This window comes from Ammodytes marinus, assembly GCF_949987685.1.
Source record: "Ammodytes marinus genome assembly, chromosome: 16".
NCBI lineage: Eukaryota > Metazoa > Chordata > Actinopteri > Uranoscopiformes > Ammodytidae > Ammodytes > Ammodytes marinus.
In genome coordinates this window covers 20,727,882-20,755,095 of record NC_137220.1, presented here as the reverse complement: position 1 = coordinate 20,755,095, position 27,214 = coordinate 20,727,882, and the positions used below count along the sequence as shown (strand labels likewise).

Sequence of the window (27,214 nt, the reverse complement as noted above, 5' to 3'; positions counted from 1 at the left end):
TTTTAATGCATGTAACAGCATGTAAAACTGAGGACTTTAAACACAAAATTGGTTGGATTATGTTGTTAAGCCTTGAACCTCATATAAAGGTCTGTTTAATCATGATAAAAGGTATTTTAGGTGCCTAAATGCAAGTTCCACTTCTCTTTGACTCTCTGCAGAAATGAGACAGAATGCGATCATCAAAACAGCTCCCAAAAGATCTTAAAAACAAAGATTATTCATTGTCATGGTTTAGGGGAAGGCTACAAGAAACTTTCCCAAAGGTTTCAATTGTCAATTTCTACTGTAAGGAACGTTGTAAGGGGATGGAAGGACACAGGCACAGTTGCAGTTAAACCCAGGTCTAGTAGACCAAGAAAAGTACAAGAGCGGCATATGCGGCGGATTGTGAGAATGGTTGCACACAACCCAAAGATCACCTCCAAAGACCTGCAAGAACATCTGGCTGCAGATTGTGTATCTGTACATGGTTCTACAATTCAGTGCAATTTGCACCAAAACATCTGTATGGCCGGGTGATGAGAAGGAAGCCCTTTCTGCGCCCACGCCACAGATACAGTTGCATGGAGTTTGCAAAAGCTCATTTAGACAAGCCAGCTTCATATTGGAAGAAAATGCTTTGGACTGATGAGACAAAAATTAAGTTATTTGGTCTTTATAAAAAGCAGATGTTTTGGTGCAAATTGCGCTGAATTGTTGAACGATGTACAGATACACAATCTGCAGCCAGATGTTCTTGCAGGTCTTTGGAGGTGATCTGTGGGTTGTGTGCAACCATTCTCACAATCCTCCACCTATGTTGCTCCTGTTTTTTTCTTGGTCTGCCATGCCTGGGTTTAACTGCCACTATGCCTGTGTCCTTCCATTTCCTGACAACGTTCCCTACAGTCGAAATTGACAATTGAAACCTTTGGGAAAGCTTCTTGTAGCCTTCCCCTAAACTATGACAATGAACAATCTTTGTTTTTCAGATCTTTTGGGAGCTGTTTTGATGATCCCATTCTGTCTCACTTCAGCAGAGAGTCAAAGAGAAGTGCAACTTGCATTTAGGCACCTAAAATAGATTTTCTCATGATTAAACAGACATTTCTATGAGGTTCAAGGCTTAACAACATAATCCAACCAACTTCGTTTTTAAAGTCATCAGTTTTACATGCTGTTACAGGCATTAAAATCAACAAAACCACAAGGTTCCTATATTTCTGCACAGCCAGTTTTTCACATTTTATTTTATTTCATACAACCAAATACTGCTTTTCAAAAAATCTTTGTTTGGAAAACATCCCAGTACTTAGCTGTTCCTAGTAAATTAAAGACATACCACTTTTATGTTTTTTTTGTGAAAGCAGAGTCAATTATAATGCCGGCTGAGAGGGGTTCCCAAACTTTTTCATATGACTGTATATAACATCATTTCAGTGTTTGATGTTTCATGGCAATCTATTCAATCAGTGAATATATTTTACTAAACTTAAAGCTATGATGCGTAACTTTTTCACATGAATGAATGTTGGTTATAGTCAAGCCATTGCCAATTGAGTTGACACAAAGTTGATTAAGCCGATCAGCTCCACAGAACTCTCTCTGTATTCCTTTTCTTCCTTAATATTGTGATTTTAAAAATGTTCTGACAGCTTGAGTTACTTTTGAGTCTAGATTTTTCATTCAATAAAACTAAAAAATATTTGTTCCCAGCATGCTTCAGTTTGTGGCCCTGATTATGTGTCCGTTATTATATAAAACTGTTCAAAGGGGTGAAATCATCCAATATTTAAAAAAAATTGTGAGTAAAGAAAGAAATTAATACAGATTTGTGTAGCAGAACTCTTATCTATCCTCCCATTAATCCTCTTACGACTCTTAAGATTGAACTTGTACCGGAGTATTTTGATATTGAGTTGAATGTATGGCAATTGAGTAAAATATCTGACTACTTGGTCCACCACTGCATGTACGGCTGCCCCTTAAACACAGACAGTAGAAACTTGAAGACAGTTCCACCTCTTATTTCTTGTTCGACATATTTCATGTTTATTTAGTAATGCTGACAGACAGGTATTGGTTCAGACAAACATGGTGGCATCGACTGAAGAACAGAACCAGGCAGAGAAGGAAAAAGCTGTTTGGGACCCGAGACACACACACTGCGAGGTCATCCTACTCTGTCAGATTGTCCTGCTCACACCTTTTGGAACCCTTCCGTCCATGGTCAATCACCCAGCATACCACAACACGACTCTCTGTAATTTCATCATTGTATTCGAAGCAGTCAAGCCAATGGTGGATATAATTACTTTTTATATTAAGGACTGAAATTGCGCTGTAATGCCATGAGATTTGGGGTTTTAAGATTATAATAGAACAAAGCAGATGAGAAATCAAACAAACAAAATACTTTTTAAGATTTTCGTGTAGTGATTTTGTTGGCATTTGAAAATACATTTTTCCAGTTTCTCAAATGCTGATGCGGAAAATGAAACTTTCAAATGTGCAAAAGCTCGCGCTACATCAAAGTGTCTATTCTACCGGTTCTATGGGCTCTGCTTTCGAATGCTTAAAGATTGATTGCCAGTGTTTGCCATGGCAGAACTTGCCGGTTTCTCCAGGTTGAGCATGGAAACAGCGGCCAACACCATTCTCAATGAATCATTTATCATTCACGAGAAACGATAGTGTCACAGGTTTTTTCTTAATGTGGCCTGAAGAGTTTTCTCTATCCACATTCACTGAAAAGCACTGTGTGTGTGTGTGTGTGTCCTTGACCAATGTTTAAGTAAGCTTCAAACTATTACCCTAAACCCTTTAAGCAAGGCACTAAACCCCTACCACCTGCTCCAGCAGAGCTGCTCGGGGTGCCAGCAGAGGGACAATGGCTTTGGAGGGCTCCCACAATGTGAAGCAGGAGAAAGAGCTGAGTTTGAATACCATCTTAAATATGAGGAGTAATGACAAAACACTAGAGAAGTGTCATGGAGAAAAGCCATCAATCTGTCTACAATCTGCAACAATATCTAAATGCTGTACCGCTACAATCTGTCAGTCCTGCATCAATTTGTGTACTGTACTCAACTGGCAAACACTCTTTGAACATGGATAGATGGCCCGCTTCTTATGATTCTCTTAACAAAAGCATGAGTGAGGGGTGGGTAACAAGAACTCTGATAGTCAGCTACAGCTAGCACACACCCGAAGGCTACGTAAAGGCAAAAGCAGCGTGTCTGTCAACAGATATGAAAGATTTAACAACAAGGCAAAGTGATCGCATCCAGGAACTGGTTTTGGTGATAAAACAGCAATTGTACAGGTCACATTGGTTTGACGAGGAGATGAAACTGTAATAAAAACAATCAAGTGAGTAGCTTATGGCTGATTTTCATTCCTTTAAACAAAATGCGAGGACCACTGTTCCCGTCCTACAGGACTGCAAAATAAAGAAACTGAAAGTTCTGCACAAATACTTGGTGAAAAGATCAACATCAACAATCTTACTGTGAGTTTGGAGTGCCTCCTCTGTGTGTAACTTTATAATGCCATAGCACAATATGACATATGTACATAACTATATGTCCAGGGCACACCAGTACAGCTCATACAATTGATTTCCCATAGGTCAAAGGTCAAGGTCGGGAGCTGGCTAGCCAATTGAATTCCATTTGAGTGGGTGGGAATGTATACAGGGGAAGGATTGGTCACAGAACAGGGTGTAAAAACAAATACCTTAGTTTTATATATGTTTTAAAAAGGCATGTCATTACACATAAGGGTAAAACACTGGACTGTCAATGGGCTGCTGTGACCTTCTGCTACAAACATTAGCAATTTTGGAAGTCATTTTCATGACACGCGGAACTGCTCTATCTACATATTTGTGAAAGTTATTCTGTGTTTGCGAGATGTCTATCAAACAACTTTTAATATTCAATTCATGTTTACAAGACTAACCCTCATTAAGGCAGTACTTAGGCCACACTTGAGTTAAATACTAACATGATCCCAATGGCATGTTAACATGCTAGCAGGTAAGATGTTTACCATGTTGACCATTTCAGTTTAGCTCATTAGCATGCTAACATTTGCTAATAACCACTGTTTACAAAGTGTTGTACATTATTGAGCAGAGCATGTGCAGAGGAAAGACAGGTGGTCAGTTACCTACTATCAGGTTATAACAATTCATTCATTCCTGAGGGCAATCCATCTAACAGACATCTCATTAAAAGCCACCAATGCTTAAAAGAAATTGAATACTGGATTTTCAATTAATACAACCTAATCAGAGCTTGCCAGCAAGCTGTATGATCTTGATTAACACATACATGAACTCATAATAATCACCATGTTAAATGACAACCTAAGAGGAGCAAAATGCACAATTTGCTGATTACCATCAAACGTTCTTGATCAACTTCGATATGATGCAGAATTTGTTACTAGCTATTTGAGAACTCTTAAGGAAAATCTACATTTAGCGAATTAAATTCCTATCTCTGGTAGAATATATTTTTAAGGGCTGAACCAAAGAGTACTCATTATTTCACAAGCAATGGCAAGGACTTTTCAACTTTTTCTGATTTATATGACCAATGGAAAATTCTATTTGGACTAACTAATTGAGCCAGATGCACCCCTCTGGTGGTTGTTGAGTTCCTGAAAAATAACTGACCTTTACTGACCACAGCTAAACTTTTGTAACACATTTATGTACAAAATCAGGCATGTATCACTAACTTAAGTTGACTTTCTAAAGTCATAATACTGGCACTGGGATCTTCTACTCTTCTCTCCTAATGCGGGATGTGCAGCGTGTTTACATGCACACAGTTTTATGAGCAACACTGTTGCTCATTTACATTGTGAAGGGGTATTTTCACAAACATTTCTCAGAGGCAAAACTATCCTGCTACGTTAACATATCAAAGCTTCATTAGCTGAGTAAACAAAAATACTGATCAAAATATCAATAAAAAATATTATTAGCAAGAACCTGCTGACTTGAAAAAAAAACATTTATTACAATTGTACTTAATGGAACTTTTAGGAAGTCAGTAGCTTTAATAACCATATATGGATAGCTACAGGACTTTTAATATATCATACAGTCTAGATAAGCAGCTGTTAGAGCATGATCAATATATAAGCAGGGCAAAATGGAAGTAAAGAAAGGACAAAATAATTTCCATTTTAAAAAGCAGCAGATAATTTCATGTTGAAAAGTTAAATACCACCCAATTCATAGCACTGACATATTTTACTTTGAAAAACATCCGATAGAAAAGTCAAGCATCCAAAATTCACACAATAAAATTGAGTCAAATTTGGATTTTAAAAATTCAAGAGATCAAAAGTCTGATTGTTTTCTTTTAGATCAGTTACATTCAGATAATTCAATTCAGGATACCAATAATAACCAGTCAAGCCTGAGGCTAATCAGCCAGCATATGGCCTGTAGAGTCATATCCTTTCAGTCACATGATTAACTAAATTTAATTAAGAAAAGCTCAGATGATTGATTGGAAACTTGGAATATCTTGTTTAATTTGTGATCCCACCCCTAAAAAAGACTTAATTTGCACCACTTGGAAAAAAATAGGGTAATTTAGACAAACTCAAGGCTATAAATGGTTTTTGAATTAAATATTCAGTAGTAGTTACATTTCACAAGTAGATATAAAGTAACTTGTTTTAAGTAAATCTACTTATTATGGCCTTTTTTTTGTTTCTGTCAAAGCCGATACTATCAGTGGATTTTAGCAAGGGAAGTGGAAATGGTTCACAATAGGCCAAAACATATGTTTGAGGTTTTGTTGGTAACAGTGTTAGGATTGCTAAGATTGTCCACCAGAGAGTGCTCACACATATACATTTTTCATGTTCAATTTTTCTTTTTCAAATGTTTGTTACATATCTTGGGTCATAACCTTTAATACCCAAATGTAAGCTTCCTAAATAGCAATACTCATTTCAGTGCATTTGTTTTAAAAAATAATAATATTTTTTTCATATTTTGATTTATTTTTCAAGACTTATATAATAACTATATTATTTAATTATATATTATTTTGGCTCCTCCCACTTAGATTTACTTCAACTTGAGGGATTTCTTCTTGAGTAGTTCTGCCTCCGGAACATTTTTGAACTGACACTAAAAATACCTGTTAGCTGTTTCTGAATATAGCGATTAATTAAATATTCTTGGTTTCCGAGCCTTAGCTCATGGAGCTCCAAGTCCAAGTGGAAGCTGTACACCAAATGGCCTCAGCATACTCAAAGTAGAATATTCACTTATTTTTGGACCCTGGAAACAAGTAGATTCCCTAAAAGCCAGCATCAACCCAATACTATAGCACACGAATATCCTGAACAAAAGGATGTTGGGTGCACATGTAAACCCACGGATACTGTAACACCCGCAAATAAATAGCGTTAGACGCTCCATCAGCTCATGTGAGGACTAATTCCGACCCTGTTTGCCAATGATGTTGGTAGAAAAGAGATGAAACAGACTGAATCTGGACTACTGAACCATTTCGCCCTCTGCAGCGAGACGTCTCCATTTGCTCGCAACACTGGCCTACACTGGGATTTCAGACCCCCTATGCGCTTAAGCCATTTCAAACACTTTTAAATACACATATAGAATATGTGTATTTCAAACACTTTTAAATACACATATAGAATATGTACAAACGGTGTGCCACCACAGTTCACATGTGAAATGCACGCCTCTGCCTGATTCCTCCCATTGCCTGCAGAGAGTTAGGGATAAAAAAAAAGAGAAACCAAAGGCAAGGGTGGGGGAGTTCACAGTTTGTGTCACTGATCAGAAATGTATCAGCCATGTTGTTGTATCTTTATATATGTCAGCATGTGGAGGCCGTTTCACCTTCAAAGTTTGTTTTTGTTGTGTGTGACCACCGAGGTTCCATTTCAGACATGTGAAAAAATGAGGGTGGCCATTTCGCCTTGTAGTTATTCATTCGAATGGCCGATACCATGCGACAGAAACACACATTAGTCCTATTCATGAGAATCCAGTCCAGTCCCACAACAAACAAACAAAAAAAAATGGAATGGTTCAGCAACTGTCTATTTCAAAAAGTACTTCCTCGTTTGTTCTGCTTTACTCTGCATGTATGCCCTCTGTCACTCTATAAAGCACTTTGTGACGAGCCTGTTTAATAAAAGCGCCTTTTAAAAAATAAACATGAATCGATAATCGAATCCCGGCAACATACTGCTAATGTCGAAGAGAAGTGACTGCAAAAACAGAACGTCACAAATAAAGCATGGGGACGTTGAATGTGGTTGCTGCTGCTGCTGCTGTTGATTGCCAAGCCGGTTTGCCAGGAAGACACAAAAGGAGGAGTATTGCAGGAGGAACATTCTGGGATTGGTTATTGTATTTTGACGGAGCTCTAAGCCACGGGGCAGGTGTCAGATGAGAGGTCTGCTTGCTTCTTTCCTCTTTGTATGTCACACATCCTCACTTTTTACAATTGTCATCCTTATATTTCTTTCTTTTCCCCTCTTCCCCCGCTCCCTGTCGGTGCAGTAAATGGTTTGATTGGAATAAAATACAGCCTGGGGTCAGAATAAAAAGGCAGAGCTCCTCCTCTTCCAGTCACAGATGGGAGGTAGGAAGTAGCAGTACCAAGCAGCAGTCTAGGAGGGTTTGGATGTCTTCAGGGCATCCACTTTGGTCTCCAAGTCGGTAATCTGCGGAAAAAAAACAGCACAGTGGAGGAAAACTAAGTATACTTGAACTGAAAAGGTACCAGTTTCACAATCAAGGGCACAGCGTGTATCACAATCATATATGCTTTTTCGAAAATCACTTGACACCTTTGGCGCACCTGGAGAGCAAATGGGATCGGAAGAAATACATTATTATCATATATTATAGGTGTGCCTGGATATTCAGTTGAAGACCCGAACATGAGCATGTTTTCCCTGCGCAAATGTGCATACTTTTATTTTTCATGAAAGTCATCCATACAATTACCATCTAAAGTTAAATAACAACCTATCGCTATTGATAAAAATAAAGACAGGTAAAATAAAAAACGTTTTGGTATTGAGCTTTGTATTTAGAATTTCCTCTATTCCTGAAATTATTTTCAAACTTTCTTAAATCAACAGCCTTGCGTATGTGGGTTCACTATAAAACTAACCTAAGCAATCTCTCCCACATCATGTTGCTCATCACAGCCCCAGTTAGACATTGTTTTGAATGAAGACACAAGGGGGGGGAGAAACAGAAGGCCCCGAGTTCTACTTGACCAACAACATTTTCCTACACATTGATTTGCTCTGTACGGAGGATTTGAAACGTGTAAAAATATATGCGATGCATAGAAAATAACAGGAACAAAAGAGGATCGAGGATGGAGCCCTGGGGAACACCACGTGTCACAAGGGCCAAAATTGACCAAAATCAGCTCATTGTTTAAATGAAAGAGATAATAATGTTTTATGTTTATTTGTCATTTGGATCAATCAACCCTCTTCAAAGAAAAAAAAACAGGACAACCCTTAAGGACAGGGGATCCGTTTCCAAATGTGAAGAAATTGCAGTTTGGTGCTTTTACATAGTACTTTAGACCAGTGTGGCTGAGGTGTTTACGTTACTAACCTTTTCCTGCAGGTTGTCCGCCTCCTCTTTGTGTGTTGCCTCACTCTCTTCTTCTTCTCTACGCTGAGCCGTCTCCTTCTTCAGGTGCTCGATCTCCCTACACAGACACAAACACACATTAAAGATCTGCTGTCATTCACTCCTCCTCTCAAACCTCTGATGGGTCCCTCCTTCCTTCCTTACTTTTGCTGGTACTCTTTAATCAGTCTCTTGGCTTTGCTGTATTTCCTCTCTAGGGTTTGGTACTGACCCTGGGTTTCCTTAAGGTGTTCATCCACTGCCTGAAACACACACAAACACTTGTCAGTATATGAAAGCAACTAGTTTTGGGGGGATATTATAAGCCCATTAATCCACTGCAATGCTGAATGATGAGAAGAACATACTTCATTTATTCTTGACTGATAGTCGCCTCCTTGCTTTTTAAAGGTTATTCTCTTCATGCATTACCTTACACAGGGACTGAGCCTCCATCCAATAGCCCTCCAGCTTCTCCATTCTCTCTTTACTGTCCCGTATGTTTTGCTCCAACTGAGCACGTTCCATCCGCCAACGCAGTTTATCCTGCTCCGCGTGAGCCAGCTGCAGGTGAAGAGGGTGGGAGGAGTGTGGCAGGAGGAGGTGATATGTGGGAGGCAGAGCCAGGGTTTAGTCATCGTTCAGCCAGCAAATAGAAACGAATGCAATGCTGCTCGTGTAAATTGGACTTTGCAGTGTAAGCTGGATATTGCAGTGCCTTTTCGTTTCCCCATGATAAGAATAGACTGAAAGTTGAGTGGCCTCACCTTCCTCTTTAGCAGCTGGATCTCCGCCTGGGTTACAGCATGTTTAATCTGGAGCTATACAGACAGAGACGGACACCATTTAAAACCAAACAAAAAAAAAGCCTGATAACATTTAGAGACAGAGAGACTATGAGTGAAATTAATAAATGAATAAAGAGAATAACATTCCAGATCTACTGTATATGATCAAAATCCCTTATATACCTCCTTAAATTTGTGGGCCAGCTTCTCGGGGTCCAGCTCCACGGGAGACATGTCTTCCTGGTTCTCGGCCAGGTCGAAAACCTCAATGGAGTTTGGAAACACTGGGCTCATCTCTTCCTCCTCGTCGGTTGCATATTCACCTGTCTGCAGTTGAACAGAAAAAGACGCAATGAAAAATATGACATCTGTTAATAATGACAATACTTTATACAATATGTGTGCATTTGTGTTAGAGTGGCTGCTAATCGTATGCCTTCTTCCCCTCTTCTACATTACAAAGTAAATTAACTCCTGACCACTGTGTCTTTCAAAGCCTGATAGCAACTTTATTGCTGACAAAATGCATTAACTCAAGTGGTCAGTAGCCTTGACGATCATATATCCCCGCTTTGATCGCACAGCATCTTCAGCTCTGGTTACACTCTCTTGACAAGCTACAATGTATTATTAGGCTCAATCATACAGTGAAATATTCTAGGTTGTTACCCACATCAGATTCCTCAATTCATTTTTCACACTAGGTGGGTTATTTTCCATGGCATAAGTGTGTGTGTGTGTGTGTGTGTGTGGGGGAAATCCCCATTTGAATGAGTGATGAGTGGGCCCACCGATCCAATCGTTTTGGAGAACGGAGTGCGCCAGGGAAATCATTTTCAATTATTGTCATTACAATTGACAAATGGTTTTTCAACACTAGTGCAATTGAAATTGTTGTAGTACTGAGCTGTATGTTACCCTCTCTGACCACAAGGGGGAGAAGGTGGATTGGGTATGAAACTACAGGCCACAGTGGCACACAAAGACGACATTTTGTAACACACACACACACACACACACACACACACACACACACACACACACACACACACACACACACACACACACACACACACACACACACACACACACACACACACACACACACACACACACACACACACACACACACACACACACACACACACACACACACACACACACACACACACACACACACACACACACACACACACACACACACACAGTGTAGTACCTTTTGTCAAAAGAATAATGTTCCTAAAGACAAAACTGCTGCAGCGTGAAGGCTGCAAAAAGAGAATACTCTTGTGCATGTTTGTGCTGCCTGTAGTACGTGTAGCACACACACCTCTTCATCTTCGTCCATGTACTGTTTGTATCTCTGCTCCATCATCTCTCTCTGCCACCGCTCCTGCTCCAGAGTCTGCTGGATCAGCTGAGCCACTTCACTCTGCTCCCCCGGCTTCTCCCGACCGATCACGAATCTAGAGAAAGGTTCAAAATCTGTCAGTAAAGTCAAAGTGCCGAAAATACAAAAACCCAACAGTAAATCTCAGACATGAAAAGCACACAGCAATGGCAAACATTAAAAGGTAAAATGCACAAACACAAAGAAATTCCCACAACACCATTTGCAACGTAAAAACATTACAAACCTTGAGATTTTAGGCACTTACTAACCAAAAGCCTGAAAATACACAAATGATATCCCAACTATGAAAAATATTGGGCTTTGATAAAGTGTGTGCATGCAAGACAGAGACTGCGTGTGTGTGTGTGTGTGTGTGTGTGTGTGTGTGTGTGTGTGTGTGTGTGTGTGTGTGTGTGTGTGTGTGTGTGTGTGTGTGCATGTGCGTGTGTGTTCAGACCTGACAGTGCCGGTGGTGTTGCGGAGGACGGAGGCAGCGAGGGTCTGAGTGACTCCCACCAGGCTGGTCCCATCAACCTCCACTATCAGATCATTTACCAGGATCCTGCATACACACAGAATATACCGGATGGGTGAAAATGAACAGAGACAATGGCAGAGTGCAACTACTCAACACATTAAATACGCAAAAAAAAGGCTGCCTTTGTGCCTCTCTGAACACTTATTGGATACGAGTGGTGACACAGGCGTTCAAATTTAAATCACCAAACTTCGGGATTCCTTGCTTTCTGTGGCCTTTTGTCAGCAGGCCGCTTATAATACGATCAAATTATGAGGATTAAATCATAATGGAGATTAAGGAAAGTAAAACTGATGTCTCCAGGCATGTGGGGTTAAACAAAGCTGGACCTAAACTGTTCTGTTTGAATCTTAAAAAGGGTTTAAGGAATATAATTCACATTTTCTTAACCTTAACACACACTGCAGCGCTATATGCAGGTTGACAACTGAGGTGCCACCGCACGTAACGGCAGCTATTCTTTTTCAACTTGGATTTGTCTGTACATTTTTCTGTGTGTGATGCATGGCAAAGGCTACAGCTGTATGTATCATTGTGCAGTTCTCTCATGAAGAATAAAAAAAAAAACAGTGGAACTTTAAGTGTGTACTATTCCACGGCTGAAAATAGTCCCAATCAAATGCACTACTCACTCCTGCTTGAGCAATGTCTCTTACAAAAAAACTGGTAACAGACAGGTGGAGGGGGTACCTGCCGTCTCTCTGTGCAGCTCCGCCATCGGTGACTGTCTTCACGAAGATCCCCAGTTTCTCCAGACCCATATCAGCGCCTGCACCCATACCTATGATACTGATACCCAGACCATCACTGTCTGAGAAACACAAACACAGACAGAATGTAAATATTAGCTAAATGTTTTGTGTTATTAATAGCATCATCACTTATGACAATATGTATTCATTTATGGTTTAACCATTCAGTTACATCAGCTGATCTTAAGTAATGAAGTCATAGTCGAAGCATTGCAGTGCTGAAAGCGGCTGTCCAGAATGGTTGATGGTTGCAATCCATTACCTCCAGAACTACGAGCTGCAAATTAGGGTTAATCCGCGCTAACTTTAATCCCATAAGGGGATAATGGAGCTGTTAGCAGACAGTCAATGCCCGCTTACAGCATCCAGTCAGTTGTAGTGTGCGTGCGTGTGGATGTGAGTGTGGTTGTGTGTGTGTAGTTACATAAGAGCATGCCTGAGTGACTCTCAATGATTGTAAACGCATGTACGAATGTGAGCGAACGTGTGTGTGTGTGTGTGTGCGTGCCTGTGTTATATTTCAAACATATGCAACAGCAGCCAAGCCGAAAATACAGACGCTATTTTGTGTATTACCGGGTCTTTATAAGTCACATAAACTTGAAAACTCTATGGGCTTCACAATTCACCAAAACATGAAAAATCAGTGTTCGTTGCTATGGCCTTATAAGTCACATAAACCCAAAGATGTTCTCATAAGTAGCATTAAAGCTCTGCCCAAAATGTAGCCTACGACAGCATATCAACAGATGGATGTATTCCTAGAAGCATGGAAGGGAAATACTTTGATTACCAGGTCTCTAGGTCCTTGGGAAAGGCATGTCTTACATTTTTCACGTTAATGTCACAAGTCCTGGTAAGTCATGAAAACCCGTACGTTTGTGCAAGCGCCTACATACCTTTCTCCAGCTCTACAGGAAACAGGTCCAGCTTCTCCACTCTCTTCTCCAGCTCGTACTCAGCCGAGGCCGCCATGGGGTCCACGTCATCGTTGCGGCGATCATAGTCTTCATTGGAGTAGGTGGTGAAGACCTGCACACGGAGCAAAACCATCAAAGTCATGTCAGAGAGCCTGCTTCTGACATCACTCTTAAAAGGTGAAGCGGTTTATTTATGTTAATATAAGTGTTAAATCGCTTTTTATTCATACAGTGATCACTTACATAATGTGCGCGTTTCATAAAGCCGATCTCTCAGTCAGCTGCTCTGCATGTAATCGGCAAATAAACTTATTGGGAGGATCCCGAAATTTTTATCCAATCACAAGAGAGAACACTACACACCGACACCCGTCTCACTCATGGTCTCACTGCCGGTGCACGCCAGAGCAACAGATGGGTGAATGTTTATGCGCCTACAATGGCGGAGCAGGTAAAAATCCTTCCCAATGTCTGTTTTGATGGTTTGTTATCATGTTTTATCACACTTATGGATCTGAGATGATGCTAGATAACTCGCTGCTTGAAGACCGCAGTGCATTAATGTGGTGACGTAGGGACGAGCGAGGGGACTGCTAACTACAGTAACTGACAGGAAGTTAGCTAAAAGAACCATTCCGCTTACAGCACCTTTAATTAACTATTACACAAAAACAGTCCCTGATGAAGGCTTTTATAAAATGGAACTCAGGAATTACTTTTTTCTTGAAAAGGTCCAACTCTATGAGATAAAAACGTACTTCAACATGCTGATAGTGAATATGTTAGCCACAGTGACAGACATAGCATCATCATCAACATCCTATAAGTTAAAGTAATGTAATGATGACTTTGTTTCTATGTAGGTGCCTGATCATTTGCATTCTGTTGAATCCCTTTTAATTGGTCTCCTTGTAACAATAGCCACAGTCACCCACACTGATGGTAGTGGATGTAGTGACCTATCGTTAAGCAGCTCGGTAAATGTCTTGAGAGGACCAACAGGAACAAGTCAGAGGCTAAAAGTCTCCGGCTCAATCTGACTCTAGCCACTAAGCCTTTGAGAGAAGTAGAATTGGATGATAAAAATCTCCAATCGCCAGGCCACACTGCGCCAGTGGTGGTGAGTCATATTCCACAACCCCTTACAAAAGAAGATCATGTGGGAGAATACAGGAAACAAACAAGGATTTCACTTTTGAAAAATCTGCTAAATTTTTCCTTTTTTCCAGAAATTATACAGAATATACAGTATGTGAGCACGCTTCATTTACCCCACGCTCTCCCTATTTCTTTCTCCATCTTTTTCTTCCACATGCCCCTCCCCCCTCACTTAAAGGTCAGCCGCATCTGTCTCCCCGGTGACCACGTCCGTGATCACGTGGCTCCATTTCCATGGCGACCGCGGCTTGCCCAGTATGCGTTTGGCACTGGCCTGCTCTCTCTCTCTCTCTCTCTCTCCGTGTCCCCGTCTGGCGGATATGCTAATGTGTGAGAGACAACACATACAGAGAACGACAGAGCCACAGGGCTTTTGGTGTAGGAGGAGGCGCCTGTTACAGTACTATTTACATTTCCCCTCAAGGCAGAAGACTGGGGCACTAGGGGAACACACACACACACACACACACACACACACACACACACACACACACACACACACACACACACACACACACACACACACACACACACACACACACACACACACACACACACACACACACACACACACACACACACACACACACACACACACACACACACACACACACACACACACACACACACACACACACACACACACACACACACACACACACACACACACACACACACACACACACACACACACACACACACACACACACACACAAAAAGGGTCAGAGGGTGTGATTGTTAAACTGTTTCCTGTAGTCACATTTCCTTCCTGTTGAGTAACTTTAAAGCCCTGTGTGTGTATGACGCTTCAGAGCGTTCCCCATACCCATGGTGAACACATGATCTCTGCTTTGCCACAGAAATTGCAACACAACGCACAAAAGCAGCCAACCGATAGAACAACAACAACTAAATGTAACGTGTCTTTGACATGACTACCAGTAATATCAGAAATTATGGCAATTAACTTATACAACATAGTAAGCATAACACACAATTCTGAGACGTTTTAACAGCATAGGATCTGTTAAAGGTGGAGTCGGCAATTCTGTAGAACGCTTGTTGTCAAAGTAACTTATTTGTCAGAATCAGTGAATAAACTGAGCAGCTGGATGCTGATTGGTTAATCTCACAGATTACCTTTTAAAACATATATGGCGTGGCACTGGTCATGGGATGGTCTGGATCAAACACTGCCTCTTGAACAATGTATTTATCTGACCCATCACAACCAACCTGCTACTACACTGGATGAAAGACAAACCATGGAGAAGTCACACAGGAGCAAGAGTGAACCTCTCTCTGCCCTTGTGGTTCTTAGTTTGTTGCCATGGGTTGTGTCTTGTACAATAAATTCCGACCAACAAAATTCGGGACACCACAATAATAGTTGGGATGTGGGACCAGGAGTAATGGTTTTGTCCATAAGGATGGTTTAGCATTTGGTATCGCATGACTTCAATCTAAACTGAGGGATGAATCTACACAGTATGGCTATGAACAATAACAGCAACCAAACACCAGCACATTACACTTAACAATTACTTAATAAACAACAAAGAAGAAATAAACACTCTGTCTGAAGCTAAAAACAGAAGCAGGCTATCAAACTGATCACATCATCCATTATGCTAATCCATGTTGGCTGAGTAGTGAATTAGCCTGAGTCACTCCAGTCACCTGGGTGGCAGACAGGTAACTGGATCAGGCAACGGCACTACTAAAGGCATAACTGGCATGCACCACAACAGTACAAAGAGGGGACATTTTAGTCAATATAAATGCAAGCTAAATGCAATACGTTACTGTAGTTCTACATTGCACATATAATAATTAATAATTTAACAAAATATAGTTCAACAATATGCTAATTTGTTTTATTGACCAAAGTTACATAAGATAATCGATACCACTGTCACATAAGCTAATTATAGTTGGAGTTGGCAGCTGTAAACCTAGCTTAGCATACATACTGGAAACTAGCTAGCGTGGCTCTTTCCAAAGGTAAATAAATCTGCCCCCACAAGAATAGTCAGACACATAAAACCAGTATGACAGTGCACAGTGCTATCAATCTTCTCATCTACATTTTGGCAAGAAATTGAATAATCCTTTTTCACAAAATATATACCAAGATAAATCATGGGATGTAAGTCATGCTTACACTTAATAATGTAGAGACCTAAAGCGATTTCTCAATTGTTCCATTCTACAATTTTAATGATCGGACACAACATTATCCACAAACACACTCCTCGGTTCCCTACATTGTGTTAATGATTTCAATTGGGATCAGTTGATTACATTTCTCTCTGTAAAAATGCTGACTTTTTACTTGTCTTTTCACCTCACATAAATAGACACACCAGGTGTCCTTTCTTTCAAACAACAAAGCTCCACTTTGTGATTGCTATCGATCTTAGTACGCGTCAGTGTGTGTCTTTATGTGTGTGTGTCAGTGTGTGTGCACGTACATTTTCAAGGAAAACAAACACACCCTGCTACATTCCAACTGCTTTGTATAGCCTTACAGAGGTAGCTTTGTACACAACACAAATCCAGTATGTGTCAGTGTAAAAGTCAGATGCAGGTCAACTCATCTATCTAAACAGGTTGTCTACAGCCCATTATAAATGATGCATTACTTACTCTTTAATTTTAAGCTGAGCACATCTTCCACAACTTTGAAATACAGCTCCTAAGCAGTGGTGTAAGTTAATCACATGGTGTTTTTGTTGGAAGATCAAATCTCCTGGCTGACTTTTACTTGATGAAGTAACTCGTGATGTCAGAGAAGGACAATTACCAACTTGTTTTGAAAATTGAGTGCAACAACACCCGACATGCCCAGGCTGCAAGTATTTGATCCCTTTAGCAGAACACCTCTCAATATGAGACAAAGGTACTAGTAGTTCATATCCAAACAAGGCAGGACCGTCACAATATCACTTTCCCACCTGGGGCTTCTATTACACCACATGTTGAATCCTTAATGGATGCATGTTCCATTTATATAAGACTGTTCTGACTGTTTTTATGAGTCCAAGACCGATTCTTTTGGTTTGAACTGAGAATTCATTGATGCTCTCAAACAGTGGTCAAACACAGTGCTCTGAGAGAATACCAAAATATGTACTCCTTGCTATTCCAATTCGGTTTGTTTATTTCATATCCCTGCCATAATGACACGCTTGCAAGAAGGAAGTAGTGTTTCTGGTGGTGCTAGCATATAAGCTACAGGAAATCACAAGAACCCGCTGAGCACAGTAGCCATATTGGTTCAAGCTGCTTTTCCCTCGCCCCCTTTGGTTAAAGTGACCTTTCTGAACCAAATTAATAAAAGGTACTCCAGTATGATAACTAGCCTACTAGTTGTATTATAACTATTTATTTGAGAGAGCATGTGCCAAGTTATAATCTTTTTAAATCATTACTTTTATATGACAACGTTATGAGTGGACTTGAGCTTTTAAACTGTGCTGCTTGTTGTGTTGTGTTTAGTTTTTTGGACACACATGGTTTTTTTAATACCTGCAAGAGCTAACGCTAACTTTCTCCATTTCTCACAGGAATTTCATGCGTCATGTTAGGTAGCCATTGCCACAAGATGACAAGATATCAAATTTTGTCTGGTGATAAAAAAGAAACAAAAAGATGTATGGTTAAATCGTGTATAGGCCATTAATCATCTATATGGCACATGAGTATTCTGCCCCCATAACACGCACGCACATTGATTGTTTTGGAAAAACTGTAAAAAGAAATTCTTGCTTGAACTATGAAAACTTGTTCCTTCACACCACATGTCATATCTTGGACTCTTATTGGCAGTTGTTCATGGTGACAGCACCCCTCTTCAGACACAGAGCTGAGGCTAGCAGCTAAAAGGAAGTGTGCAATTGGCAAGCTAGCATCAAAGCAAAGGTTAGACACTGAATCCTTATGACTGCAATGTCTTGCAACCAATTCTAACACTTTAATTATTGTCTTGTTATGTTTTGTAAAAGTTGAAATTAAGCACATTTTATATGTTTCATAAAGCATATAATAATCTTTTTGTTGGAGTTGGTAGCTGCTGTGTCTAAGAGACTTGATTGTGGTAGGAGGACATCTGATTGTATATGCTTCAGTGTGCCAACATCAGATGACATATGCGGTCAGTGCATTAGTGACACAGAAAGCAGTAGAATGTGATGCTTTGTCTGCGTTTGTTTGATGATATTGAATAATTATCTGAGCAGCAACAGTTGGTCACACATCAGGAGCAGAGGCTGGTTTGACATGATTTGCTATAGGCAGCTAACCGTAGCAGTTACCTTAGTAGCAGAAAAAGCTGGCTAAGGCCACAACTGCACTTTTAGCTGCGCTGTGGCCAAGGGAGGTCAGTGGTTAAGTGTTTTAAAGTCCGAAGAGATGAAAAGAATTCCTTTTTGACCCGACGCCTGACCTGAAATAAAACAGGTTTCTCCTCATGATTACCACCGCCTGCATGAGTGAACATGACTGAGCCTCAGTGAACACAGTCAATATCCATTATGCGGTCTAAAACATCCTGTGTCACTTTCTGTTCTTATCTCTTCTGTTGCATACTATATCATCCTGTTAAACTCTACGGTATGCAACTGCAATGTCCTCCTCACAAGTGTGTTTTTTTAATGTGACGGCCTCATCATGGCGCGTTGAGACACGTTTTCACAATCCTCAGAGCTCAACCAGCTGACTGCCGCAGTGAGAGGGGAGGGGTGCAGAAGAAACCAGCACTCCGGTATAGAACAGAGCTTCTGTTGAATTGAGATCTATGTTCAAACACACACACACACGCACACACTCTCTCAGTTTGAGTTAGAGTCAGCAGGAAATACTGTGGCGAAATCATAAAATGGAAAATCTCCCTAGCAACCTGGCTCTGTGTGTGTGTGTGTGTGTGTGTGTGTGTGTGTGTGTGTGTGTGTGTGTGTGTGTGTGTGTGTGTGTGTGTGTGTGTGTAAGAAGACATCAGTGAGTCTTTTCGATCATTTCCTTACTCTCTTCATTCCTTCTCTTTAAGTTTCCATGGTCTGGTATGTTGCAGAACTCACGCACACGCACTCACGCACTATCGCTTTTTGTCAAAATCAGTGAATATCTTCGCACGATCCGCTACCTGCTCTCCGTACAAAGTCTGCACTGGTGTTATTACAAAGCGTAGGCTCTGCAAACAGGCATGTAAACAAAGGGTATGTGAACAAAGGGGCACACCATAGCTAGCAACATGCCCGTTTCCAGAGCCTAGGCTGTGTATTAACACTTGATTTTCTTTCAGCGCATACGAGTACAGACAGGTAGCATATCGGTAGGAGATATTCCCTGATTTTGACAAAGTGATTTTTTTTCCACAATGGGTTGGGGCCATGCAGTTGTTATCACTTCCGACGTGTACGTGTGTGTGTGTGTGTGTGTGTGTGTGTGTGTGTGTGTGTGTGTGTGTGTGTGTGTTGGTCACCATTTTTAAAACTACCGCTTTACTGAGGAGATGTTAAGGATCCTACCCAAGTATTTAAGTAATTATCTATCAAAAAAACTATTCCCTCACCTTGATTGGCTGGACGCTGAATTGAATCTTCCTGTTGGGCGGCGGCGGCTCCTCTTCCTCGGGGAGGCCTGTGATCTCAGAGCAGCTGCTCTCCGGTTCATACGGCTCCTCCTCTTCCTCCTCCTCCTCCTCCTCCTCATCATCATCGTCTAGCTGGCTGCCCCCAGAGTCCTCCTCCCCAATCCCACTGTACGCACTGATATCCACCAGGTCCCCCTCAGAGTAATCCTCCTTCCTCGAGCCATCCTCATCTTTCTCCTCCTCCTCGCCCCTCCTCTCCTCTTCTTTCTCCTCTGACGAAGGAGAGGAACTTGGAGGCTCATTCTCTCCATTTTCCAGTGAGGCATGAACCTCGGCCTGCACCAGCCTCGCTCCGGCCTCGGACCCCCCAGTGGAGCCGTTCTGCCCCTCAGCCTGTGCCTCCCACTCTGGTTGGGCCACCGTACTGGAGCCCCTGGCCTCAGTGGCTGTGGGCTGGGCCTCCGACTCTGGCTTGACCTGCGAAGAGGAAGAGGAGGACGAGACAGCAACCGAGGACGGTGAGGAGTTGGAGAGCTGGTCTCCTGACTGTCCTCCGAGTCCATCCGTCCCCTCGCTGCTCCTCTGCAGAGAGTCTGTAGCATCTGGTTGCTCTGCTGCCAGCTCCTTGCTGTCTTCTTTACCCGGAGGCAACACCTTCGCCTGACGGAGGGAGACAAGAACAGTCGATTGAAGCATTTATAGGTCACATATAATGCAAGTTTTCTGGTTCAAAATAAAAATGTGGGTTTCTACTAGACACTTTTTGAATGGTGTAATGTCCAAAATACCCTTTATTTTTCTCAAAGTGCCATTTCTGAATCCCCTCTTTTCTGCCTCCGTCTGAAACTTCCGCTTTAGACCCTGTCTCTTTAAGCCCCGCCTTACATAAAGCCCAATCTGCTTTGATTGGCCCCTAAATCTAACTGCGGGTTTGAATCTAACTGCCAGTTAGATCAATTAATAGTTTTTGGATGATATGCTTTCCTTCAACAAGCTTCCTTTAAATTCTACCACCTTTTTCTCCTGCATGTTTTTAAAAGTTAAACAAATTATTCTCACCTTCCTTCCGGTAGTCTCAGATCTGGTTGGGGGTTTGGGTTTGGGAGCTAGGGCAGGGCCTGACCGACGTTTGGGGACAGAGACATCGTTTTGTGGTTCCGTCTTCTCAAACACGGCGCTGAGCTGGCTCACGGTGGGGCTGACGGCGTCATCGGGCCCCACTGAAGCCACAGCAGCCGATATGGCAGCGGGAGCCGGAAAGGGAACGGGAGCCGGAGCAGGGGGATCGTCCAGTCGGTCCAAAGCCTCTGTGGAGCCGTTAAAGCGAGCCACAACATCCAGACGGCTGTCCTGGAAGCCCGATGCCCGCTCCTTCTTCAACAAGATACGGTTGGTGGCCGCTTGCTTCTCCTGGAGGAGACACAATAGTCGGTCAAACAGATGGACTTGAAATCGGAAGACAGAAATGGGTCAAACAAAGAGCCCTCTGACCTGGAGAGTCCGCTGTTCAAAGATCCTCCTGGTCTCCTGGAGCTTGGAGAGGCCTGCAGAGGATCCCCCGCCCTCCCTGCCTCCTCTAGAGTCAAAGCGGTTGACCCTCTCTGAGACCACGGCCCCATGTTTGAGCAGGGCACTGTGGTCCACATTCTCGTTGAGGCTGGAGGCCCTCGGTAGGGACAGTTTCACCTCCTGGTCTTTACCTGATAATGGCAGGGAAAGTTAATCGTTGAGATTGTTCGGAGCAAAATGGAAAAGAGAGGTGTTTCATGCAACTGGGGTCTCATTGGCAGTGTTTCAAGCATCGTCTGCAAAGGTTATGCTTACATTGTATTCACCAAGTTATTTGACAAAATCTGGTAACAGTGTGAGCAATGTCATCAGAACAACAAACAATGAGTAGCCAGATGATCTGACAGGTTTACAAAACTGTAAAAATATCACCAAACCTGTTCCCTGGCTTAAGAGTTTACTGTCTGATTGTCTTGTGTTTCCCTGTTGGGTTTCGGTGCGATACCTACTAGTATTATCTCGGGTAACGAGTTTGACTCTGGTTTGATGCATGCACATTTTACCCAAATCAATTAAATTGAAATTGAAAAATTAAATTACCAATCACTTTGGCTCCATCTTCTTCATCACCAGGAGACTGCATCTGCATGAACATGTTCTTGATGCGATGAACATTTGATCCATAGCTCCGGCCCCTCCCGGTCGGCCGGGGCAAGATTGCGGGTTTTGAGCCTGGGTTAGAGCCTCCATTGGCTGCATTGTTGAGGTGATCAGTGGCCTTCTTGAGGGCAGCCAGCCCTGCCTCGTAGGCGTTGCGGTGGGGCGAAGGACTCCGGAGGTTTGAGTTCCCGCTTCCCCCGCCAGAGGCCCCATTGCCCCCCGTGGCAGTCGGGGGCTCCGTCTTCATCATGTTTGGTCAATCAAATGCCCCCTGGTGAACAGCCGGTTAGCAGGGATGAGGACGGCAGCATCCTGGAGCTGTTTAACATCCACCTCCTGAATCACAAAGATAAAGACACCAACAAATCAATTGACTATATTTGTGATGAATGATTTTTTGGAAAATATTCATGGATTTTGCTTGTGACAGTCTGTACCACAGCACTAACAAAAGACCATATATGCATTAGGCCTATTGGAAAAGTAGGATCCAGTGTCTTTCAGGAATTAATTAATTAATTAATTAAAGTCACTCAGTCTATCTCTACCTCTGAAGTAGAAAATGTCAAAACCTATTTCCAGATACATCAGATATCACAACAACTGCTCCACACCCTTGTGGCGCTCCAGGAGCTGTCAAAATAATCAGATTAAACTGTTACGCAGTGTGACCTCACATGTCATGTCTGTCTTTATGTTGTGGCTCTCAATGCCAAACTTACTGACGTCGGCAGTCGGCTCATGAATAGCCTTCAGAGCCCTCCCATGGTCCCATAGTTTATCAAACTGTTTGCCCAATGATCACTATATAATTTATCGGCTGATTGCGTCTTCAGTTTGGACTGTCATATCTGTGCATAAGCAAAGACTGATGTCTTCATCAGGTTTCATTTCTAGTTCTGCATCATATGACAACAACAGCAGTGACACCTAAGTTGTGACACACACACACACACACACACACACACACACACACACACACACACACACACACACACACACACACACACACACACACACACACACACACACACACACACACACACACACACACACACACACACACACACACACACACACACACACACACACACACACACACACACACACACACACACACACACACACACACACACACACACACACACACACACACACACACACACACACACACACGCACACACACACGCACACACACACACTTGTTTAAGTGGTTCCCCTGAATGTATTAAAGCCATATGATGATTAAAAAAACGTTAGATTGGCCTACTCAAATTAGTATTAGTTTACAGACAAAAAAAGTCAAATGAAAGAAAGGACATTAAGACTATATTTCAACAGGTTGGTATGAAAATCTGACCACACAGTTTGTGACTAATAATAGAAAACATTAATTTTCTTTGTTGGCTTCCTAGCGTTCAATTATTGAAGGTCATGTTTAAAAAAATTGCGACACGCTTGCAAAACTCAAGGAAGCAAACCTTGTGGTCAAAACACATGAAAACAAATAGGTCTACATTTTGAGGAATGAGCGTCTTTTCTTTCTTACAGAGAGGATCAACAAAACGGTGTAGCCTAAGTACTGTACAAATTAAGATGCAGCCTGCAACAGTTAGCTTAACAGGGAAATGGCTAACCTGGATCTGTCCAAATGTAAAAAAAAAAAAAAAAAATCCTAGATGGAAGTGACTTAAGCCAGACACACACAAGCTGCGACCACAGTACATCATGTGAGACTTTCTTGATAAATAGTAGATTATCACACACTGAACAGATCATGTGAACTTTAGTGAGCAAATCTGATGATGTAAAGCAAATATCCATTGCAGATGCCTCCAGAAACACGCTCTCTCACACTCACTCACACACACACACACACACACACGCGCGCGCACACACGCACGCACAAACACAAACACACCTCCTGTCCTTTTTCCTGTTATTGTCGAGACAAATCTGGTGGCTCCTGGTCTAACTGATAAACACACCCCCTCCCAACGTGCACAAACCTAAAATGCACAACAAAGACAAACTCCAGGCAAATGGGACTCCGGCCTCTCTCACTCCATTAGACCTAGGGGCCAATCCGAATAGTCCAATCTCCTAACCTATAAGCCTCCTTTCCTATACCTTAACCCCTAAACGTCATCGGGGTTAAGGAGAGATGAAAGGTGCTTCCTATCGAACATAAGAAAAGACAGCACTGTTTAAAATGAATTCGACTCCACTTTTCCTAACCGACGTCATTGAGCGACGGCGAGTAGCCTATTGCTGACGTGAGTCACTAGCGTGAAACTACAGCCTATTCTCCGAAAATTGACTACAACAAGCGCTCGTTTGATCCATGTGTTCTTTTCATATTGATTTTAATCAGGTTGTCGCCAACAGAGTGAGAATCACTCGCATATATCCCAATTCACATGTGGAATAAAAAGAGGCTACACTTATGTTGATGTTGAAATGAATTGCCCCCAGTAGGCCTAACCTCATTAAATGTGAAGTTGGTATTTTATTTTCTTATGGTGTAAATTATGTGCTACGAAAATAACTATTATGATGTTGGTCTTTTATGAGTTCTTTATTATCTTTATGGGGGAGGGTATTTTGTTTTAGCCGAGTTAAATCTTCCTCTCTTCTCTTCTCCTCTCCTCTCTTCTGTTTTACCTCTCGTTCGTATTCGTGTAGAGTCGGTAAACTCCGGCGGTGGCCTGTTGCTTTAAATCTTGCCGCCGTAAAGGATTATGGGATACCACTGTCTCCTTTCCTTTCGCATAGGTTGGTCCGGAGTAACCTATGCTAAAGGAGGGTTAAAGGATGAATCGAGGCTCCTTTCTTATGCCTTACCTAAGCATTTTGAGAATTCGAACTTCCGGCTCCATAGGAAAGGAAATTTCCTATCTTTCAAAAAAGAGAATTCGGATTGGCGCCTAATCTAGCATCTCCTCTTCGTTAGTGTTCCAATCAGTTATGAAAAAAGTACCTGGTTACAAGCACGGGCATCATACATTTCATTTAAGACTCCGAAACCTGTCCGTGAACAACTTTATCCGTCTCCTGCTACCCCTCATCCCTTGCAGTTTAGGGGGTTTGCATCCTGTCATTTGGTCTAATAAGTGCACTGTCCTGTTAAAAAGGATGGAGGCTTTCTGGAGCATCTTGGTGCTGTTATTTGGTGAGTTGCATCACTGTCACTTGGCTGGCTGACGAAAACAAATAACAACATCAACTAAACAACTGAACTAAGACAGGACACAGTTTTTTTTTGGTTTATTATATTCTGGCTCATACATAAACTATTCTTATCCATTCTTAATCAACGTGCAATTAAAGAGACAGAGATTTATCAAAACAGACGGTAGGCTATATGTGGAGCTCTTGATGGAGAACCTTCCTGTCATTGATTTGCCTCTGTTCCTCCTATCTGCCTCTGTCACCGTCTCCCCGGTCACATCTGTGCATACTGACCTCTCTTTCTTTGTGAGTAGATTCCAAAGTGCTGTGTTGTTTACCCAGAGCTGCCTTCCTCCTCCCACCACTGTTACACACTTTGTCTCAGTCCCATCAATACCATCTCAAATAAAAGAAAACATCACAGCACAACCACTGCCTGCCTACACCAATACTCCTCAGCCATGTGGAGGTTAAGGACAAGCCATCTCTCCCTCAGTACAACTAAATACAGCCTTCAGCACACACACACACACACACACACACACACACACACACACACACACACACACACACACACACACACACACACACACACACACACACACACACACACACACACACACACACACACAGGCCTATGTTTTTTCTAAATCACGTTTCAAGTGTTTGGGCAGTTAGTGAGGCATTAATGACCTTGTCCCATCCTATACTGTAACCCTGATGACTACATCTGTATTTGTGTGCTTGTGTGTGTGTGTGTGTGTGTGTGTGTGTGTGTGTTTGTGCGCTTGTGTGTGTGTGTGTGTGTGTGTGTTTTTTCAACATGGTCAACACAGTCCATGAGTCAAATACTGCAGCCACTGATGCTAGATGTTCCCAAACTGTCATGGTAATATGCGGCCCTTTCAGACATTCACAATAATGAGTCCTTAAGTCTCCATGCCTGCAAAGCATCTATGTGCGTGACGCACACAGTGGTGTCCAACTCCACAACAGAAGGCACATTATGGAAGCCACAATGACTCCATCTATTCGGACCACAATCCCTGCATCTGTCGAGGAAGACACCCGGGCCTGGCCGAGTGCAACGGTTCATTCTGGCAGACACTGCGTGCTGCTGCTGGCTAGAGAGGGGCTTTGTTGGCATACGCTATTACCCGACATATGCAGCTAGTTCCGAACTCCCATTCCTAAAAGCAGCTTTTATCGTGGCGTAGCTTTTGGGTCATATCCTAAATGTATGGCAACCAAGTAAAATCTAACTGCGAATCACTATGACTCCCTCGTGAATTCGGCGTGTATGTAATACACATTTACGCGTTTACTACAGGTAAAAAGGCCCAACTATTATTCTTGCTACTCGTGCTGTCCCCCTTCCGTCAAAAACACACCTTGGTTTAGCGGAAGGAAGGCGTCGTGCGCTGTGCTCGCACATCATCAAGATCGGCCTTCTAATTAGAGTTGAACAACGTTTCATAAAATCTATCGCGAGCCGAATTCATCTGAAGACATCAAGCAATAATCGACAGCCTCAGTTAACATCCATAGAGGTGTTTACTTCAGCGCCTAAGCACGGGAATATTAAAAGCGACATTTGTGACAAGGGAGTTCTGTGTGGCGTTCTCTCCTATCGCGAATCGGGCAATCCGGATGTGCTTTTCAGTCGTGATTTAGTACGTATTTAAAATAGAGCCACACAGAGACACTAACAGTGAACATCCAAGCTTGAGTCAGTGTTATTTCGTGTCGCTGGACGACTTACGGACCCCGAGGCGGTCTGACGGCAGGCCTATGCTGGCTGTCTGTCTGTCTGTCTGTCTGCTGCGCTGCGTCGCTTCCTTCCTGCAACCTATGCTCCTTTCACACACAAACGGCAGTCTGTTGGTAGAATATAGCGCAGGTTCAACGCTGTTTACACCGAGATCGCCCGAGACACCGCTCGCCACCAAGCGTAGCCTGGGCCTACCTTTTATTCCAGTGTGTGAGGGAACAGCCCGTTAGGATCCGTGGTGGAGACAGTCCATTGTCCTGCTGCTTGCTGATTCCTCCTGCGAGCGAACAGACTGAGCGCCTGCCTCC

At 42.3% G+C, this 27,214-nt stretch overlaps 1 protein-coding gene across 1 annotated transcript; it reads right to left on the bottom strand.

The window, feature by feature from the left end:
- Positions 1-2,028: 2,028 nt before the first annotated feature.
- On the bottom strand, positions 2,029-27,214 carry LOC307263323 (neurabin-2-like). Its single transcript, XM_080044455.1, has 15 exons — positions 27,102-27,214; positions 21,905-22,300; positions 21,287-21,495; positions 20,855-21,205; positions 19,775-20,455; positions 13,024-13,156; positions 12,063-12,183; positions 11,292-11,396; positions 10,772-10,907; positions 9,625-9,768; positions 9,421-9,474; positions 9,086-9,217; positions 8,819-8,916; positions 8,636-8,732; positions 2,029-7,719 (listed from the first exon to the last, which is right to left on the bottom strand). Exons 2-15 carry the CDS (start codon positions 22,212-22,214, stop codon positions 7,666-7,668), a joined length of 2,625 nt encoding a protein of 874 aa, XP_079900581.1. The 5' UTR covers positions 22,215-22,300; positions 27,102-27,214; the 3' UTR covers positions 2,029-7,665.

What these genes read in the sequence shown, in the direction of transcription:
- LOC307263323 (XM_080044455.1), bottom strand. Translation starts at nt 22,214, where the DNA reads ATGATGAAGACGGAGCCCCCGACTGCCACGGGGGGCAATGGGGCCTCT. An exon ending in TTGAACAGCGGACTCTCCAG is followed by an intron (nt 21,206 to 21,286) that starts GTCAGAGGGCTC and finishes TGTCTCCTCCAG; the next exon opens with GAGAAGCAAGCGGCCACCAA. An exon ending in AGGCTCAGTCCCTGTGTAAG is followed by an intron (nt 8,917 to 9,085) that starts GTAATGCATGAA and finishes TGTGTGTTTCAG; the next exon opens with GCAGTGGATGAACACCTTAA.